The following is a 20313-nucleotide window of genomic DNA, read 5'->3' on the forward strand; positions in this document are numbered from 1 at the left end:
AAAAACAAATCACTAAGTCAAGATATGAAAAGAAGATTTGCGAGAAATGATATCTTAGCGACTTTATATAATTGTTCCAAATTCTTTAACAATGCGTTTGGATATAAAAATTTCAAATTTATAGATTTCGTGGTTAATAACGAAACAATAGATCAAATTCTAAATTGCAATATTATTTATTTACATATTAGTTATATAAAATAAAATGAATTTTAGATGATTCTATTATTGGGTGAATTTAAAATACATCCTAATTAACATAAAATATTATATAAACATGAAAATAACGGATTTGAAGTTTATGGTGTACGATTTCCTATATGTTCACATATGACCAAAATTCTAGATTAACAAAAATACGGGACCGAAAATGCATATGTTTCAAAAATAAAATATTGGTAATGTTAATTTTTTTTATTTTACGACTAATTATAAAGTTTTCTATGCCTAATTATAATATTTGATACTCACGGGAAAATTTAGGGTCCGATTCCGGCAAGCGTCACTAGTACAGTCGCAGGGTTTTTGAAATGGTCCTGAGCCTGAAATCACGAAGAAGACCGTTAGGAGGGGGCCAGGAGGGTGTCCTGGCGTAGCCCCTCCGACGCTCAAGTCAGTGACTGAGTATATATGGGGGGAGCAGCTAAGGGTGCTGCTGAAAACAATATATTGAATGAATATCATACGCTCAAACCTGGTATTTATAGGAGAATACATGAGCCCTTGGTGGGCTTGTCCTCCATTCGGGCTGGGGATGGGCCAAGGGTGGTGGGTCCATCCATGGAGTATCACCAATCTCCCCCTCGCGAGTCGAACTGAGTCGTAGGTTCAAAGTTCGATTAGCTGTGCTGTCCTTGGGTCACCGGGTACGAGTTGTGCATTTTCTTCCAGCTGTTTGTCAGTCACCAAAGATTTGGAAACAAATCAAATCGTGATCCTGCTTTCATTCTCACTTCACCCATACAGAATTTTTTCTTCAATTTCATTTATCAGCCTTCTCCAACCGTGCTAACCCTAACGCAACCGCATCATCAGCCCGTCATCACCGTCGTACACCCCCTAGCCACCGCCTCACTCGAGCCACCTCTCGAGCCTCGCCCAGCCATCATCCCACACCGCCCGAGACAGCTCCTCGCCCAACACACAACCACCGCCCAACGTGCAGCCACCGCCCAAGCCAACGCCTCGCCCAAACTCGCCTGGCGCGCTCGCATCGCCCGACCCATAGACGCTCGCCCTCGCCGCGTAACACTGCCGCACCCTGCCCATCCACCTACCGAGCTCGCCCCTCACCAGCTCGCCTAGCCTCGCCCCAGCACTGCATACATACGCGCGCCGCCTGTCGAGCCCAGACGCTCGCCCTCGCCCAGCGCGCGCAGCCAGCATGCCTCCTGCCCCGCACGCCCCTGCCATAGTGTGCCAGCCTCGCCCCAGCGCACATCGCCCCATCACAAGCTCGCCTAGCACCCCTGCTCGCCTAGCACCCCTGCTCGCCTACTCGCCCAAGCTTGCCTCACGCTCGCCCGGCGCCCTCGCCCCGCACGAGCGCACGCCTGCCCCGTTACAGCGCTCGCACAACGCGCGACACCCGCCCCTTCCGCGCACACACCAGCGCCCCTGCCGCACCCCTGCCCCAAGTTCGCCCGAGCGCCCCGACAGCCACGCTCGCCTGGCGCCAGCCCAAGCTCGCCCCTCGCCAGCCCAAGCTCGCCCCTAGCACACCCAGCCCACACTCTTGCATAGCACAGCGCCTCGCACTCTCCTTTTGTCCGCAGCCCTTGGTTTCCGAAGAGCTTTTGGGGGCAACTCCTTTTGTCCCCAGCCCTTGGTTTCCGAAGAGCTTTTGGGGGCGTTGCCCCCAAAACCCCACGACCTGACCGGGCAGGTCGATCCCCGCGACCTGACCGGTCAGGTCGATCCCCGTAATTTTGCGGCGGCAAACATCATTCGTCATCGACAAACCAAATAAATTTTTCTAACACGGTATGCCCACGTCGCCCCCATCTTCAAGGTCCTCTACTAAGCTTTTGAAGGAAAATAATTTCCACTTCCCCGTGCCATCGCACTCTCTGCTAAAAATAGTTTTTAGCATGAAAAATAAAATTTCAACATCATCACCATCTAACTCCTCTGCTAGGCGATGTCTTAGCAAGAAAATAAAACTTTCACCTCATCATCTCGTAACTCCTCTGCTAAGCCGGGCCTTAGCAGGGAAAATCAAGCTTCAACCTCCTCACCCTCTGACTCCTCTACTAGGCTCAGCCCAAGTAGGTAAAATAAAATTTAATTTCTCCCAAACTCTGCTCCTCTGCTAGGCGATGCCTTAGCACAAAAAATTTAATTCTCCTCCTCCACTCTGCTCCTCTGCTAGGCGACGCCATAGCAGGAAAATAACATTTTTCTCCTCCCAAACTTCGCACCTCTGCTAGGCGATGCCTTAGCAGGAAAAATTTAATTCTCCTCCTCCACTCTGCTCCTCTGCTAGGCGACGCCATAGCAGGAAAATAACATTTTTCTCCTCCCAAACTTTGCTCCTCTGCTAGGCGATTCCTTAGCAGGAAAATAAAATTTTTCTCTTTCACAACTCTGCTCCTCTGCTAGGCGGTGCCTTAGCAGGAAAATAAAAATTCAACACCTCCACCCTCTAACTCCTCTGCTAGGTCGGGCCTTAGCAGGAAAATAAAAATTCACCACCCCACCCTCTAACTCCTCTGCTAGATCGGGTCTTAGCAGGAAAATAAAAATTCACCACCCCCACCCTCTAACTCCTCTGCTAAACCGGGCCTTAGCAGGAAAATAAAAATTCAACACCTCCACCCTCTAACTCCTCTGCTAGGTCAAGCCTTAGCAGGAAAATAAAATTCACCACCCCCACCATCTAACTCCTCTGCTAGGTCGGGCCTTAGCAGGAAAATAAAAATTCACCACCCCCACCCTCTAACTCCTCTGCTAAGCCGAGCCTCAGCAGGAAAATAAAAGTTCAACACCTCCACCCTCTAACTCCTCTGCTAGGTGATGCCTTAGCAGGAAAATAAAAATTCAACATCCCCACCCTCTAACTCCTCTGCTAGGTGATCCCTTAGCAGGAAAATGAAAATTCAACGCCCCCACTCTCTAACTCATCTGCTAGTTGATGCCTTAGCAGGAAAATAAAAATTCACCACCCCCACCATCTAACTCCTCTGCTAGGTCAGGCCTTAGCAGGAAAATAAAATTTTTCTCATCTCCAACTCTGCTCCTCTGCTAGGCGATGCCTTAAAAGGAAAATAAAAATTTACCACCTCCACCCTCTAACTCCTCTACTAGGTGATGCATTAGCAGGAAAATAAAAATTTTCTCATCCCCAACTCTGCTCATCTGCTAGGCGATGTCTTAGCAGGAAAATAAAATTTTCCCGCTTTCATAATACACCAACATTCATAAATTGAAAAGAAGAACTTGATTTTATTGAATTCCAACTGATTACATGGGAAAATGCAAAGATGAAATACATCAACGATAAAATTCAGCATGATATTCCCTAAGGTGGTAAGCATTCCCGAGCCTCTTTAGAGCCTCGCCTGGCGCATTCTCCAACTTTCATATCTGCTCCTCTTATACCTCCACAGGACAAAGTTACCCACTTAGAAGCTTTTTCAAATGACTCTACAACTGTAAGACTGAGCTCAAGCTTCCATGTGAATGCTCGCGACCTCTCTTCCTACTTTCTCTTTCCGCTCCCTCAACTCTACTTCCCCCAGGCCGGTTCTCCATCCTTCTGTACCGTTGGGCATCTTCCAAGTTTACATATTTCTCAGCTCGAGCCAACAGATCATCATAGCTCGACGGAGGCTTCTTGACCAGCGACTTGAAAAACTCCTCTCCCCTCAGTCCTTGTGTGAAGGCACTTATCATGATGTTAGGAGTAGCCGCTGGTATTTCCAGCGCTGCACTGTTGAATTGCTGGACAAGTTCTCGTAAAGTTTCATTCTCTTGCTGTTTCATCACGAACAGGCTCAAATAATTTTTCTGGTGCCTCTTGCTGCTAGCAAATCGGTGCAAGAAGGCAGCTGAGAAGTCCTCAAAAGAACGTATAGAGTTGGGCTGCAAAGTGTTAAACCATTGCTGGGCTGACCTCACCAACGTGCCCAGAAACACCCTGCACCTGACCCCATCTGAATATTAATGTAACAGAGCCACATTCTCAAACATCCCCAAGTGTTCCTCAGGGTCAGTATGTCCATCGTATTCTCCCACATTCGACTGTCGAAAATTTGGAGGAAGCCCTTCTTCTAAAATGGATAGTGAAAAAGGACTTCCTCTCTTGGATGCCGGTGCTCTGCTTCCCAACTGCTGCCTCAACATCTGTATTTCCTTCCACATTTCTCCCATCTCACTAATATCCCCCCTTTGGTGGGGCTGTGTCTCTTCAACCCCACTCTGGTGGCCCTCAGCATTTTCTTCACACTCCTGACGGGCGGCACGTTCCTCTACAAACACAGACTCTTGATTTCTTTTCATGGCCTCATCCACTGTCCGGATGATAAATTGGCCCAACTGCTCCAGGGTCAAGTTCCCCACGTTCTCATTGGGAGGGGGTTGCTCGGCCTCGATCTCGTGACGAGGCTGCTCAGCTCTTGTCTCTTGACGAGGTTGTTTCTGTCTCATCTCAAGATGCGGTTGTTCCTGTCTTGTCTCAAGATGAGATTGTTCGGGTCTCCTCTGAGGACGCGATGATGCTGAGTTAGCTCTTCTACTCCCTCTCTTCCCTACCATCTCTACGTCTCAACTCAAATGTTCCCACAGACGGCGCCAAGTGATACTCACGAGAAATTTAGGGTCCGATTCCGGCAAGCGTCATTAGTACAGACGCAGGGTTTTGAAATGGTCCTGAGCCTGAAATCACGAAAAAGACCGTTAGGAGGGGGCTAGGAGGGTGTCCTGGCGTAGCCCCTCCGACGCTCAAGTCAGTGACTGAGTATATATGGGGGGAGCAGCTAAGGGTGCTGCTGAAAATAATATATTGAATGAATATCATACGCTCAAACCTGGTATTTATAGGAGAATACCGGGATCCTTGGTGGGCTTGTCCTCCATTTGGGCTGCCCATCCGTGGAGTATCAATATTAATTAGTGTAAAATTAACTATGTTATTATATATCAACTTATATACATCTTGTATATGAGAGATACACGTGTGATATATATTTTTCTCAATATGGAGGAGAATTTACGGAGAAATCGATGATGGTAACAAGTTGAAGCTTGATGCCAGGCTCGGGCATTCAAAAACTGTCGAGAATGCAATGAAAATGTTTCTGGTCGAGGGACCGTTGAATGGGGTTACGGTATGCGATGCTGGTGTGGAACGGGTTCGACGATATATGTTTATTCCGTTGGCCAAGGAGGGAGCCATTGTGTCAGCTTGTGATATTTCAGCTTCCATGGTTGCCGATGTAAAACCCGGGATTCTGTACAAGCGTGATCATATCAGACTAATATCAGATTAATAATTTGATTATGTTAGGATGGTGTAATCTGAGATATTAATATTTAAACCATTCAGAATATAAGATTTGTTTTGAGTTATCTAAGTCGTGTAGATAATTTTATCGTGTGCAGAATTTTGAAGCTCGAAATTAATATGGTATTATTTTCGGTACTTGAACTTTTGGGGTGATTAAATCTATCACGATCCAAGGAATTTATTAAGGAATTTCGAAGATTTAGCAGATAAAGGTCTAAGATTTAAGTGGAGATTGAGATACCGGGATAAAAGATCAAGTAAGAGATAATAAAATCCCTAGAATTCGAATTAAACGGTGTTTATATTTGCAAATTTAGAAATTGAGGGGGGGATAAAAGATTTAAATTTCGAACAATATCACGGATAGATCATGATTTTAGATGAAGATTTGATTCAGAGTTCAAATGCAACTATAACTCTTGATCACGATAGCAGCCAACCCCTATAAATAGGAGGACCCTATAAGCTCAAAAATCACACCTAAATTCTCACACAAATTTCGAAATTCTCTCTCCAGTCTCCTTAGGAATTTTCGAGCACAGCGAAGCCCTGCCGCCGTCCAGCCAGTGAAGTAGGAATTTCGAAGAACCCTAGCCTTTTTCACGTTTTTTTCAAGAATTTAAGGTAAGTGGGCTTGTTTTAAAATATGTTGCGTACGAAGTATTTCGTTTTCGAAAGTTTCGATCGAGCACCGTCCTTCTGTCTCTACGTTTTTTTATCAAATTTGGTACGTTACGTGTTGGCACTGTGAGGATTCACTGAAAATGGGTGGGAATCTCAACATATGGCCCTTCACGGTGGGATAGAACCGTTTTATGGCCTCGTCCCCTTAGAGGATTAAAAATTAGGGACTGATATCAGTAAACCATAGAAGGTGGAAGAATCGCAGTGATGTTGTGATATGAATACGATGTTACGTTACGAAAAGTATGATGTATGTATGTTTTTTTCGAAAATTGTGTAAATATTTTATGTTGTGCTCGAACGGCCTCACTTGCTGAGTGACGATCATATCACTCACCCCTTTCTCTACCCTCCCCAGATAAATCAGGAGAAAAAATAGAGAAAGAAGAATCAGACGCCAGTTTTTGGGCTGATAGTCGACGCATGAAGAATTTTAATTAAGAATGTTCTTGTGAGTTTTAATTCAAGTTGTAAACGCTTCCGCAGATTTGTATCGTTTTCAGAGTTACTGTTGTAAAGACGATTCCATTTTTATGGTATTTATGATATAAACTGGTTTTGGTTTATACTGTACTACGAGGCTTGTTGTTTAGCAATTGTGTGATTGTTGAATAACGCCGGTGTCGACTAACCCCGGTCTCGGGGCGTGACAGCCGAGGCTGAGAAATCGATAGATTAGTTGTGATCTTTGGTGTTCTTTGGACTAAATTGATTGTTTCTTGAGATATCTTTGGTTGTTTTATGTGTTAATTCTGCATCCGGATACAAAAGAAAAAACAATGCTTGATTATCTTTGAAATTAGAAGTAGACAAAGTCCCAGTTGGAAAACTATTCCATGATCACTAGAACTAACAAGATTTGGTCAAATAATTGATATCTATAGCTGGCGAAATGATTTACTGGCTGTTAAAATAGCTGTACTCACCATGTTCCCATTCTTATTGGCCGGAAAAAGGATTTGATTCTAAAGAAGTTGACTCACTTGGCTTAATGCAGGCACGATAAGCGCTTCTACAAGGCAAGGATGAGATATCCCCAGGACTTGCATTACCGACTTTTCAAGCCAAGGATTTAGAGAGTGTGGATGGTAAGTATGATACAGTAATCTGCTTAGATGTTCTGATACACTATCCGCAAAGCAAGGCTGATGCAATTATTGCTCACCTAGCTTGCTTCCTTGGCCGAGAATCGGTTGATTCTGAGCTTTGTTCCAGAGACATTTTATTATAGTCTTCTAAAAAGAGTTGGGGAACTATTCCCTGGGCCTTCCAAGGCAACAAGAGCATACCTCCATTCTGAGACCAATGCGAGCGGGCATTGCAAAAGGTTGGTTGGAGGATAAGAAAAAGAGGGTTTGATTACAACACAATTTTACTTTTCGACGCTTGTTGAGGCTGTTCCTGCATAGTGGTGCATATAGAGGTTAGGTATGTATAGTCATGCCTTGTTTTCTTCTCAAGTGGCTGGTATATAGGAATTATGGAAAAGTTTTTTGGAATTATTGCCCAGTTCTTCGAACTATTGATGTTTTTTCTTATTTAATTTAATGCACATTGTATATTTGAGTTCTCCGATTGATGTGCTTGGAATTGCTTGTGTGTATTAGAAATCTAATGTTTTTATCCCAAACAATGCATAACTTTTGTGTATACCTATTAGTTTTGAGTCAAGATTCTTAGAATCGAGTTCTTTGAATAAGGATTATACCGACTCTTTTGCATTTTTTAGCACTATCAATTGCCACATTCAGAAATTAGATGGGCACATAAATTTGACCAAACAAATGTTAACCATTTTTATCTAAATAAGCTTAGATGCAATTCTTGGACATTATAAGATATTGCACGAAGTAGTTTACGCATCTTTGGTTTCTTTATGTAGCAACTTGTCTCCAATTTTTTAAAGAGCATCTGTAAGCTTGGTCAGAGCTGCGTGTAAAATGTTGTGACAGTCCTTTTGCTCCACTCTGTCCATTTGACTGATAATCTTTTGCTCTTCTAGCTGTGCATTCAGCGGACTAATATTTTTTTCAAGAGCTTTGATCAATCGGGTTTCCACTTTGAAGTTTTGGCAAGCACCTGATGTATGTCTTCTTCTATTCGCTCTCTCGTGAAGCGTTGATCCTTGCCAAAATTGTGGGCCTGGGTATCTCTTGTTTTCTGTACCTTAACATCAAAATCATTAGGAATGTACATGTCTTGTCCCTGACCACCAAAATGGTTTTATTACAGAACCAACAAAACTGAAAAAGATGGAATATTTGTTAAATAATTTACGTGCCAATCAAAAGTGGAATTGGTCGATGGTAAGTTTTTGAACAAATAAATAAGAATTTCGATTTGGCAGTGACTTCTTCCCCTCTAATTGCAGCAGTTCTATAATCAGTTTCCTCCCAGAAAAGAGGCAAAAAGTAACAGTGAAATGACATTTGTGAAATTTTGTGCCAACTATTGTCTTCGGTGTAGATGCTTTATACTCTGTCAATATATGCTTGTGAAATGCTCAAGTCCTTTGCCTTTCATGGTTGAAAATCATCATAAACAATATATATGGTGCTAACATGGATTTATGTATGCCTGGTGATGATTGATGCCTCATCTCCGCCAACAGTACAGGTAGTATCAGCATCACAAATCACACGGCCATCATTTTTGAATCTGTTAGATTATCTGGTACAATAAATTTAGCTAACATTTACATGATGTAAGGTCGAACATCGTCTATGGTACCTGAAATAGGCTCTGGAGGAGGAATTGTATCTGCTTTATCATCCTCCGAACGTTTTCCTTTTATCTGCTTCTCCCAATTTCAAAATCTTGATGCAGACCATGTTAGAGTAGGTGTCCAACAAGCAGCTCATGGTTTGAGGATTATTGACTCTTATGTGAAAATGATTTTTATTTTAATTATATTTTACTTTATCTATATAATCATGCGATCTACATAGATAAATCAATTGAATATACAAATAGATACCACGAAGTCTGCCCTGCAACGTAAGATCATGAAACTCATCAAAAAGTGTATCATATCTTCTAAATTGGTTCTTAGTCGATTCAGCCACCTTAAATGAAGATAAATGTTGTTCAAGCTTTAGACTAGCATTTATGATGTAAACGCCACATTTCGTTTGTAAGAGCATGGAGATGTTCGGTCATATAGATGTATGCTCATTTGATGAGGCACTGAACAACCTTCCATCGAGCTTTCTAAGTGATTATCACTTATCGAGTGAAATAGTCAGCGGTTATGATTATACACTGTTAGCCCTTAGATCCGAAACAACATGAACACTCTGCGTACTAGCATTTATTTTGACTCGTTAACCGACTCTATTGACAGTCATCAGATGACGAGGTTGGATATAGTTTTGAAATATTTAAGGATCAATATATTGTAATCGGAGATTCACGACTCCGGTAATGATTGGCTTATTTTGCAAGGTACTTATTCTATAATGCACCTTTTGGTGCAATTTGTGGATTTCCTCGCTTAACAGAGCGACTATGCATATATTTTCTTTATTTGGAGGTGAAAAAATCTTCGGATTAAAATCAGCACTTTAAAAGACGATAACAAAATTTTAAGGTTTCACCATTTTCAGGGCAACCAATTTGTTATGTTATAAAATGATTTCAAAATATCACTAAAATAATAATGTAATAATAAAAAGGTATTGGAGAAATAATTGAGTGATTGATATAATTAAATAGAATATAGTTCGATGACAATTACGCTTATATGTTGATTGTTGAATGAAAATTTCTAATCATTATTCATTACTCGTTTCACTTATCGAATCAATTATATACATGAAATTCAGATGAATCGACTAGATTTATATATATATAGTAATAATTAATATATTTGATATAAAAATAATTCTTTTCACAGATGTTGTATGGGAGTTGGCAAAATAGGGGATCCACTAACTATATCTCTCTTGCTTGCATATTTAACCCATTATATTTTTTATTATATTATTTTATACCTTCGCATTATTTTCACCATTCACTATAAATTTTAGCATATATTCAATTTTTCGTGAAATAAGTGCTGCAACTTAATTAATTTAAGTATATATGTTCTTAACAATGTATAAAAAATAAATATGAAAAAATTACTTTGGAGTATAAGATAAAAATCTTGCATTTAACTTAGTTTAAGAGTCTAACAGAATAAAGTATGTATTATTTATTTATTAAACCTTGGAATGCAAACAAGTCGAGGGACCGATGATTGATATAAATCATATGTTATCGAATCAAGATTCAAAGTCTGACACCAAATTTCAAGTTTTAATCTAAATTGTAATAGCTTACTCTAATTTTTTTATAAAAAAAAATTGTTGAGGGGGTCAATTAATGGAATTAACCCTAATTAATTCAAAATTTTAACAGAAAATTAGTGGTCCAAATTCCAATCCACGTGAATCTTTCTCCGTTTCCCGCGCACAATTTATGCTCCAGCATCTCCCCCCAAATGAACAATAGAACCCTACGATTTGATTTCAGTTCTTAAATTGAAACAAAGTAACGCGACATAATGGCTACAAACGATGTGGAAAGAGAAGAGGAGGAAGATGAATCGGTTAATCAGCTCCTGAGAGATCGATTCCGACTCTGCACCATCTCCATTGCCGAAGCCGAAGGTTGCTACTTTTCGAATTTCGATCACTGTAATCACTTCCATTGTCTCTATATTCATGCACAGATAGAGTCTGTAACGACTTATACAATCTTTATCAATCTTAGCTTCAATGACAGCGTTCTTTTTCCCGACTTTTTTTTATATATATTTTGCAGCAATGAAAAATGGCATGGAAGTTTCTCAACCGATTTTGTCCTGCATATCCGATTTAGCCTGCAAATATGCGCGTAACTCTTACGCTACACCTCTATGTTTTTTTTTTCGAATTTCCATTATTGCATTGCGTGATATTGATATGGACTATGCATTCCCAGATGAACTAAAGTCGGATATAACTTATTTTTGAAAATTTTATGTACTGCAGTGTATATCTTTTTCTTTTAAGTGTCAGCAGGCTTTATTCAATGTTAGGATTAACTGGAATAATTCTTGACATCTGGATTTATGTTCTGTTTTATGGGTTTTGAAGAATTCCCTGGAGTGACAGGACAGTATCAAGATTAGTATCACTAAAACTCCAGGGAAAAATATTTATTGGAAATTATTTTATGATGGTTCGATGATTATTGTGAAGGATACTCGTCACACTCGGTCAATTGTTCAATCACTTGTCAAAAGTAGCTTAAACCAACGAAGGATTTGCAAGGAGAGTTCTGTGTTTTTATGTAATCAAAACACTGAATTTACGTGCATGTTAATGTCAAGAGTTTAAATTTTTTTCCCATAAAATGAGTGGAAATTTTGGTTCAGAAGCTAAAACTTTTCCTGACTTAGTTATCAAAGGATTAGAAGAATGATGAGGATTGATACATATGAATTCCGTTTTACTTCTGAGAATCCCTCTGTTGACACAAGTCTATGTTGACTTCATAAGTTGATCAAATAGGATCATCAGCTTCACTAATTTATTTCAGTAATGGGTTAATTAACACGATGCTTCTTGAAAAGCAGAACAGTTGGCAAAAGACCTTGAATTATTTTCTCAGCATGGCACTCGCAAGTCAGCGAGCACGAAAGATGTCATTCTTTCTGGTAAGATTTTGATAAGTTTTGTGAAGTGTTTTGCAATAAAATTCAAAATCAACTTTAATTTGACAAATTTTTTTATGTGTCCATATCTTTGCTGTGATTGTCGATTATTTTAATCATATAACTACATGGTCTGAAGCCTTGTATACTTCTATGGCTAGAATTTAACCAAACTGTTCGATTATATTATTCATGTCTCACCCTCAGTTATGATATTCATAGTTAGAATTCTTGAAATTGCTTACATTTGTTTCAGCGCATCGTAATGATCATCTAGCTGCCTCCCTAAGGTCCTCTTGCTATGATTTGAAACAAAAGACGCCTCAATCTGAGAAGAAGAGAAGGAAGATCACGTAAAAAATAGGACAAATCAGCTGCAGAAGTTCTCCATATTGCTGATCCCTAGCTCAAAAACACAGGAGCATTGTCCTTGGTCCCAGCATTTTCTCGAATAGTATACAGCTTGGACATATGTATTCTAGTTAGATATTGATATTGCAATTTGTGAATTGGTGAACCGGTGTTATATATTTTTAAAAACTGTTTTTAAATGTATAATATAATAAACTCATAGAAAATATGCTAAAGTGAAAATTTTGTCAACTATAACTCAACAAATATTTTAATTTCTTTACTCAAAATATATTTTAATTGCTAAAATACACAAATATGAAAATAAAAATAAAAATCTTAAAAGAAAATGATTATTTTATAAGTATTATTGAGTAAGTTTTTTGTGAGATGGTCTTACGGATTTTTATCCGTGAGACGGGTCAATCCTATCGATATTCACAATAAAAAGTAATACTTTTAGCATAAAAAGTAATATTTTTTCATGGATGACTCAATAAGAGATCTGTCTCACAAAATATGACATGTGAGATCGTCTCATACAAGTTTTTATCATTATTATTTAGCATTTGTGATTGAAGTTATTTGTATATATGGTTGTAAATTCAATCAATTTCATGTTAAGAAACTATCCTCGAGCTAACAACTTGAATCAACATAATTGAGCTAAATCAAGCCAGTTTCTTGGATTGCGTTTTCAAATTTCTTCGTTTCAATTTGTACTCGTACTTTCAAATGTCCAATGAACCATAATTAATAATCTATCTTAACTTTATAGAAAACGAATTATTATTGAATAACTAATGATTTAAATTTATAAATTTCAAATATATTTGATTACTTAGATGAATTTATGTTGATTGATAATTCATATAGACGAAATAGTTTTAACGAAACAAACCTTATCATTTTAAAAAATTATATATATTTACATTCAAAATTTTTCATGACACTCCACCTTATGTATAAAATTTATATGTAAAATGGTGTGATAAATAAAAAGTGGAGTTCAAATATATAAAAATTATCTTTTATATTTACTTGTTTGTTTTGTTAAATTTTTTTTTTTTTTTTATGACGCCAAGTAGCGGGCTCGGGTCGGGTCTTTATGCCCGCGAGGGTTCGAAAACTGGCTTTCTGAAAAAACTTATCGTGCTTCCCGCCGCCTCCTCCAGTTAGTCGCGTATCAGTCCACCAAATTCACGGCAGAACGCGAGGAATCTTTTTTGAAGGAAGAAAATGAGAGGGCTGCCGTTTCCGAAGAAGCCCAAAATCGAAATTCTGAAATTAGAAGACGAAGAAGAAGAATATGGAGATGGAACAACGGAGGAACGGAGTTGGAAAGACCAAGAAGCAGCACTAGAAGTCCTTGTTGAACTCCGTACCAAAGAAGTGGAGCAGCTTCGTGAGCGCGTTGCTTATTACAAGTTCCAGGTTTTCTTTTCTTCTCAATGTAAACATTTTCGAGAAAGATTTTTTATTTTTTTGTTGGATACGAGGTTTTTTGGAGGAACTTGTTCTTGTTTTTGGTGTTTTTCTTGTTGTTTTATTAATGTACGCTGTAAAGTGAACTGGGGGTGTCTTTCTTCTTTTTGCTGTATTTACAAACATTTATTTATGGGATGTCACCACTCGTTGAACACGATTTACATTGTGATTTTATCATTCAGATTACATGCAACTCCAAAGTACTAATGCCCTCTTGTGTAATGCTTGATAAAGTTATAGGTAAGTGCAATGCAGGTGCAGCGATTTCAATAATGAGTTTCTTTTGTTCCTTGACTAGTGAATGCTGCAACATCGTGACGATCAAGTATCCGACGTTTTAAGGGTAATGATTGGTGGACCAAATGTTATAGGAAAGTGTGGGCTGTGATCTTGTTTTTCTGGATTCAATTATTGTATTATGAGTACATCTTGTTAGCTCTAGCGTCCCATGTTATATCCGTGTAAAATCAAATGGTCCATGAAAAGTCTCAGGTCTTCACTAGTCAAGTAATGTTTTCAGGGTCAATAAAGAGATTTTACCCTGAAGTTCGAGAAGACGAATATCTTTCTTTTTTTAAATGTTATTTTCGTATATTGGTGTCTAAATGATCGGAGGAATACTTTTAAATCAGTTCTCTCGGTTTTTCTAATTTTCTATCTCCTTTTTTTGCATTACTTATTCTCTTGACTTTAGTTGGTACCAATGTTAGGCTCAAGCTCTAGTTATTCAGAGAAGGCAAGAGATATTCTTTGTATATAACAGTGTCGGTGTAGTACAGAACAAAGAGACTAGAAAAGTGTAATTAGTCTATCCTGTGATGCACCATAATCCTCATATGTTGCAAGCATCTGATGGCAAAGACCAGATGCAGGGACCTTATTTTTGGCTGTTTTGAAACATTAGCGGTTTCTTATTTTATTCTCCTTTGAAGATAGTCACATGCATCTGCACTAATTTCTCTTACATAGTTCACCTATGGAGCCTAAAGTTTCGATCATGCCACACGAGTAAGCAAGGAGCTCAAACATTCCCAATCATTACCCTCTTTTTTGGAAAAAGAATTTGCATTCGTGCAAATAAGTCAAAGAAGTTTGAATCAAACAGTAAACCTATGAAAAATCAACAACTCTATCGCGGGGCTATTGGTGGCCATCCGTAATTATTACCCTGATTGGTGCTGTGCTTTAACACCTTGAATTTTTGTAGAGTAACTTTACTTGGAGCATGTGCATGAAGTTGGTTACAATCATTATAATATGTAGCATGATGCAAGATTATTTTTGTTTTGATTGTTGAGTTCCAAGTTATGCCTCTGCCCTCTTGATACTTTTCCTAAAAGTAAATCTTCTCAAAATAATAATACATTCACTTGACAAAATAATAATTGCTATGGTGAGATGAGGTAGGAGGTAGGCTTCATGGTTTCTGCACTCACGTGGTCAGTACCATTTTCATCAATGAGAAACCATGGATTTATGACTTTATGTTTGGTTGCAGCTTGATGAAGCATTAACAAGGTTGATGGATACACAAACTGAATTGTCTCGTCATCGTGGCCAGGAAACTCCAATGGCTTCAGAAACTTTAAGAAACTGTATAAGAAAGGTAAATTTGGAAAGTTCAGCGAATCCTGCCGACGCGAGTGGTGATTCTACTCAAAACCAGTTTCAGTACAAACCACAGCTGTTTGGTGTGGATTTGATTAAGTTATCAAGAGATGATCATGGAATTGAAGGAAGATCAGCTAGTGTTGTACGTGAACATAGAGATTCTTCTCGAGAAAAATATCACTCTAAACCACAGCTTGTGATTCCTTCTGTGAATCCAAGCACGTCACATTCAATGACCATGAATGAATCTGGAAATGAAGTTATTGGCAATTCTGGTGCATTTCTTCCTGCGTCAATAGCCACTCAAATCAATAGCAATGGATGGCAAAATGGAGGCAAAGCTCGTAAAACATTTTCGGAGCAAGAAAATATGGAATCTCAACCTAAAGGAACGAAAAAGAAGCATGGTAATTGCTATGTAACTTTACATATTAGGCATCATTCAGGTTATACTCTATTTCATTCCATGCATTACCAAAAGCACTTATTTTACCGTAACATATGCGAGACATATGCAGAAGGCTGCCCTTGTGAGGAAAAACAAACAAAAAATAAAGAATAAATCAAGACATGGACACACATAATTTATGTGAACCTTACATATTTCAGAAGGACAAATAGCGGCTGCGGCTGCGGCAAAACAATCTTTAGTATTAATGAGAATTGAGGGTGAAAAAAATGCTCATGCACGTAGGATACTCTCGTGCCACAATGTGAAATTATCATAATCTTCATTATTTGAACTCATATTTAAGTTTTCTGCCCATTCAGATGTAACATTTGAGCTGGATTTGTGGGTTTTATTTAAATTATTGGACTTGCATCCTTGTTCGGTGATAATCGTAATTGAGGAGTGTAATCTGGTAGTCTTTTAAAGTTTCACATTTTTGCATGATATTATGGCTACTAAATAATATTATCCACAATCATATCTTTGTGAATACAGAGAAGAAAGAAGATAAAGACTTGGTTCCGTTGATAGGAAGCATGGCTTCATCACAAAGATTCCATTGCGAGGCTGTTCTTATATCTAGTCAACACAAAAGAAGGCTGAGAAGCCTTGAGCTTTGTCCGACTAGTGATAATTTGTTTGTGACCAGGTGATTTGATCATTCCCGATTTCTCACAGGAATAACAAAAATTAGAATTGATGGAGATTGTGGCCCTCTTGAATTCATGATACAACCTAGGATGTTGTGATGTTGGTTGCTCTGTGCGAAAGAAAAGAAAAAGATCAAGGCGGAAATTTAATTTTTTTAGTTTTATTTTTGTTATTATGCATAATATCAGTAGATTTGCATGCCACTGGTTCAATAATCTACACATTACCTGGAATGCATATTAATAACTCTCTCAGCACATTTGAAAGGTTTGAGCCATAAGGAAACTTCGCTTTTTGTTACAATTCATCTTGTTGGAAAGTTCAATAATCAACAGTTCTCCCACTTCAGAATTAGTGATGTTTGCTAAATGTATAAATCGTGTTCAAACAAAGTTGAGAGTGTTACTTTTACTAATGTATGGGTTAAGTTCACGACAAAGTTAAGGATAAAAACTATATTATTTTGAAAGATTATTATTTACCAGGATGAAATCTTGAAGCTTAATGTTGTATATTGTACCTATCTTCTTTTAATAGTTTTCTATTGGCAGCATGGTAAAGTTGCCCATCTGTCACGTACTTCTAATGCTTCTTTCATATCAAATATTAACATTATGATTGCACTGTAGCACAAAAATGAGCACAACCAGTTGGTGATCTCTGCATCATGTTGAAAGGGCTCTCCTCATTTTTCTCAGGGATTTTTTGTGGCTTTCTTGTTCAACCGTCAATTTATGTTTTCACAATACTATCAAATGATTTAGATCCAAAATTCTTGCTCTTTTGGCAGACCTAATATAAGTTTAAAATATCCTGTGTAATTTTGTTCTTCACTTTTGGCAACTGGATAAGTTGGATTGGTGGACATGGTGGTGACATGCATGATATCTCAACAAAGCTATACGCTTTATGGCATGTTTAGTTTGTCATCTTTTTCTTTGAGAATGTATGTTTCAGACATGTCTATGTTTTACATGTTAATCAGAGATTGTATGCTCAATTTTCCTTGTCAGTATTGCCATGCTCTGTTGATTTTATTATTTTTCTTCGTCTATAGTATAATTTTGAATGTTGCATTGAATTAAGAAAGTCTGAAAATATGTTTCAGTCACAAATTATCAGAAAGAGAATGCAATTGCACCCGACACATTTGGCCATGTCTTGAATTCAACATCAAATTATAGTTTTTCTTTTACTTTTTTTACTTATCCTCTTAAACATAAGTTTTTTACAGACTACCATGCACTGGCCAACAGTATTTGATTCGGTTTTGCCATTTGCATTTTTCAAAAATCTTATCTGTTGTTAGCATTGCAAATTTTCAATTACATATGACTAAAACCTTTTGGTCTTAAACTGCCTCATAACTCTCTTGATGGTATTTCCACTTGATAAGTTTGAATGATTTGCAGTGCGTTGGATGGAGTGGTTAATCTGTGGCAAATCCAGGGGAAAGGGTAAGTATTATTGGAAGCAAATTTAGTCGCATCAGATCTCTTTGATCTCATACTTTTGTTCCTTTATAATGCTTTCAGTATGCGTGTTTCAATCATAGCTTGGATACTAACATACGTTTCAGATTTGCGTTGTTCGGCACATGTTTTTCAGTTATTACTTGGCAAGTGATGTAGGTTTATAACTTGAACTGAACTCTTAACATAAAAAGTGCAGTGCTGGTGTCGATCTTCTAAGTATTTCTGAATGTCAATCCAACAAGCAAAGGAGATGGCCAGAAGATATAGCTTGGCATCCACAGGCAAATAGACTTTTTTCGGTTTATACTGCTGATGGTGGGGATTCTCAGATATCAATTCTGGAACTGAATGAAGGAAATGATGTAAGGATCTCAAGTCATGGTGCTATTATCCTGTAATGCTGTTATTGTAAAGTGTATACGTGCATGCTGTAATTTAGTGGCTATTGAGTCTGTTTTTTATGCACTTTATTTTTAGTTACCACCTCTGTGAAGTCAACCTCAGTTTCAGTTTTGGTTTCATAGAGAACACGGGTAAGCTTTCTTGAAGACAAGCCTCACGTTAAAGGCATAATAAACAGCATAAACTTCATGCCATGGGACAAAACATGCTTCGTTACTGGTGGCAGCGATCATGATGTAGTTCTTTGGACTGAACGTGATAAGGAAGGCTCATGGAAACCTAATTCATTACACAGAAGTATCCATACCAGTGCTGTAATGGGGGTTGCTGGATTGCGGGATAAGAATGTTGTAATGTCTGCTGGTGCAGACAAAAGAATAATTGGATTTGATACGACATCTGGGACTGTTGTTTACAAGTATCAGACCGAAAGCAAATGCATGAGTGTTCTAACTAATCCATGCGACTTCAACCTCTTTATGGTTCAGACAGGGTAAGTTTTCTCAAAGTTCTTATTAATAGGTCATCTATTATCTTCTTTTCTTTTTCTCTGCCAAGCATATATTACTGTACTCCAGAAAAACTGCCTGCCGACTCATTCAAAATATCTTGAGATTTGTTGACAACGATGGTTGAGTCAAGATTGGGTAGTAAATTCAGCCAAGTTCAACTAGTTTTTATTCGATGAGTAACTTGTGAAGCTAGGCCAACTTTTTTTTTTTGGTTACCATCTGAAGTCAACCAAATTCAACCGGATGTAATGTCTGTGCTTGCAGGACCCCAGGGCGGCAGCTTAAACTAATTGATTTCAGAGCGAAGCCCCAGGAGATCCATAGTCTCGGGTGGAACCAAGAGAGTGGTGAGTCACAGTCGGCTCTCATCAGTCAGGCGTGGTCTCCGGATGGTGTATGCATAAGTTCTGGCTCAGGGGATCCCCTAATTCACATCTTTGACATCAGACATAATGCTCAGAAACCATTGGAGTCACTAAGAGCCCATCATAAACGAGTTCTTAAAGCTGTATGGCACAACACTCTCCCTCTCCTCATTTCAATTTCTTCCGACTTGAACATTGGACTGCACACACTGATCAAATAATCTTGAACCTGCCTGCCCGTTGATGCTGGCATATGCTAGCTTTGTGGGCATGAAATTGTTTCGAATTTTATGTTGCATAAATTTATACAGATTTTTAACTGATAGTATTATCATGAAATCAATCGATTAAACCTAAGATTCAAAGGGTCATGATTAGCAAACTCAAAAAGTCAAAAAAAAAAAAATAGTTTTAAATAAACACGATACTTCTTATATTTATAAATGTTAGATGTTTCTCAAAAAAATAAAAATATTAGAGAACTGACACGTGTGTTGTCCAATATATAAATTTATGGATTCCAATAAGCCCCTCAACTAACTATGCTTTCTCACCTCTAGATGCAAAGGTTAATTTTTTTGTTCGAATTTCACTGTTTCTCCCGGTTAATCTCGCATTATCTTGGGGCAAGGAGAATGCGTAGTTTTTTTTACACCTATGTACCAATTAAAATTATATTATTTTCCAAACACAAATAGAAGGATAAATTGAGTCACTTATTTCTACATTAAAACAAAACACAATGAAATATAAAAAATAAAATAAAATGGAAGTTCACATACATGAATAATGAGGGGATGTATTTAATTGGTTAAATGACAATAATAATCGACAATGACGATAAAGGGAAGCCTAACTTTAGCAGACACAATCATGAAAATACCACTTCTGTCCAATTATAAAAAGAGTGCATCCCCCACGCCTCACGAAACTCATTACTACCCAACCCGCCTTGAAGCACGGGACATCCCAACAAACTTCCACCTATCATACATTCATACTTCCCTATCTCACTTTTTTTTTAAAAAAAAAAAAAATCTTACATCCTATCTTCTCCTAATGATTGGTTTGTTTGAAAATATATATACTCTATTTTCTTTGTTAAATCATGTCAAAACGACGGCAGATATAGATCGA

General features: G+C 38.3%; 2 protein-coding genes across 6 annotated transcripts; both read left to right on the forward strand.

Moving 5' to 3' along the window:
* Positions 1-10647: 10647 nt before the first annotated feature.
* On the forward strand, positions 10648-12534 carry LOC142519989 (protein MHF1 homolog). Of its 4 annotated transcripts, none has more exons than XM_075622962.1 (4): positions 10648-10842; positions 10997-11068; positions 11793-11873; positions 12127-12534. In XM_075622962.1, exons 1-4 carry the CDS (start codon positions 10737-10739, stop codon positions 12225-12227), a joined length of 360 nt encoding a protein of 119 aa, XP_075479077.1. In that variant the 5' UTR covers positions 10648-10736; the 3' UTR covers positions 12228-12534. The 4 variants fall into 4 exon arrangements, with proteins under 4 accessions (XP_075479077.1, XP_075479078.1, XP_075479084.1 ...); XM_075622963.1 differs by having other exon boundaries at positions 12148-12534; XM_075622969.1 differs by having other exon boundaries at positions 12161-12534.
* Positions 12535-13282: 748 nt separating this feature from the next.
* On the forward strand, positions 13283-19822 carry LOC142551735 (uncharacterized). 2 transcript variants are annotated; one of them, XM_075661128.1, is made up of 8 exons: positions 13515-13655; positions 13944-14052; positions 15208-15727; positions 16267-16420; positions 17835-17879; positions 18094-18259; positions 18422-18792; positions 19076-19822. In XM_075661128.1, the coding sequence occupies exons 2-8, from the start codon at positions 14011-14013 to the stop codon at positions 19395-19397; spliced, it is 1620 nt and encodes a 539-aa protein (XP_075517243.1). In that variant the 5' UTR covers positions 13515-13655; positions 13944-14010; the 3' UTR covers positions 19398-19822. The 2 variants fall into 2 exon arrangements, with proteins under 2 accessions (XP_075517236.1, XP_075517243.1); XM_075661121.1 differs by lacking the exon at positions 13944-14052 and having other exon boundaries at positions 13283-13655; positions 19076-19820.
* The last annotated feature ends 491 nt before the right edge of the window (positions 19823-20313 follow it).

Source organism: Primulina tabacum, chromosome 1, assembly GCF_025594145.1.
Source record: "Primulina tabacum isolate GXHZ01 chromosome 1, ASM2559414v2, whole genome shotgun sequence".
In the NCBI taxonomy this organism is placed as follows: domain Eukaryota; kingdom Viridiplantae; phylum Streptophyta; class Magnoliopsida; order Lamiales; family Gesneriaceae; genus Primulina; species Primulina tabacum.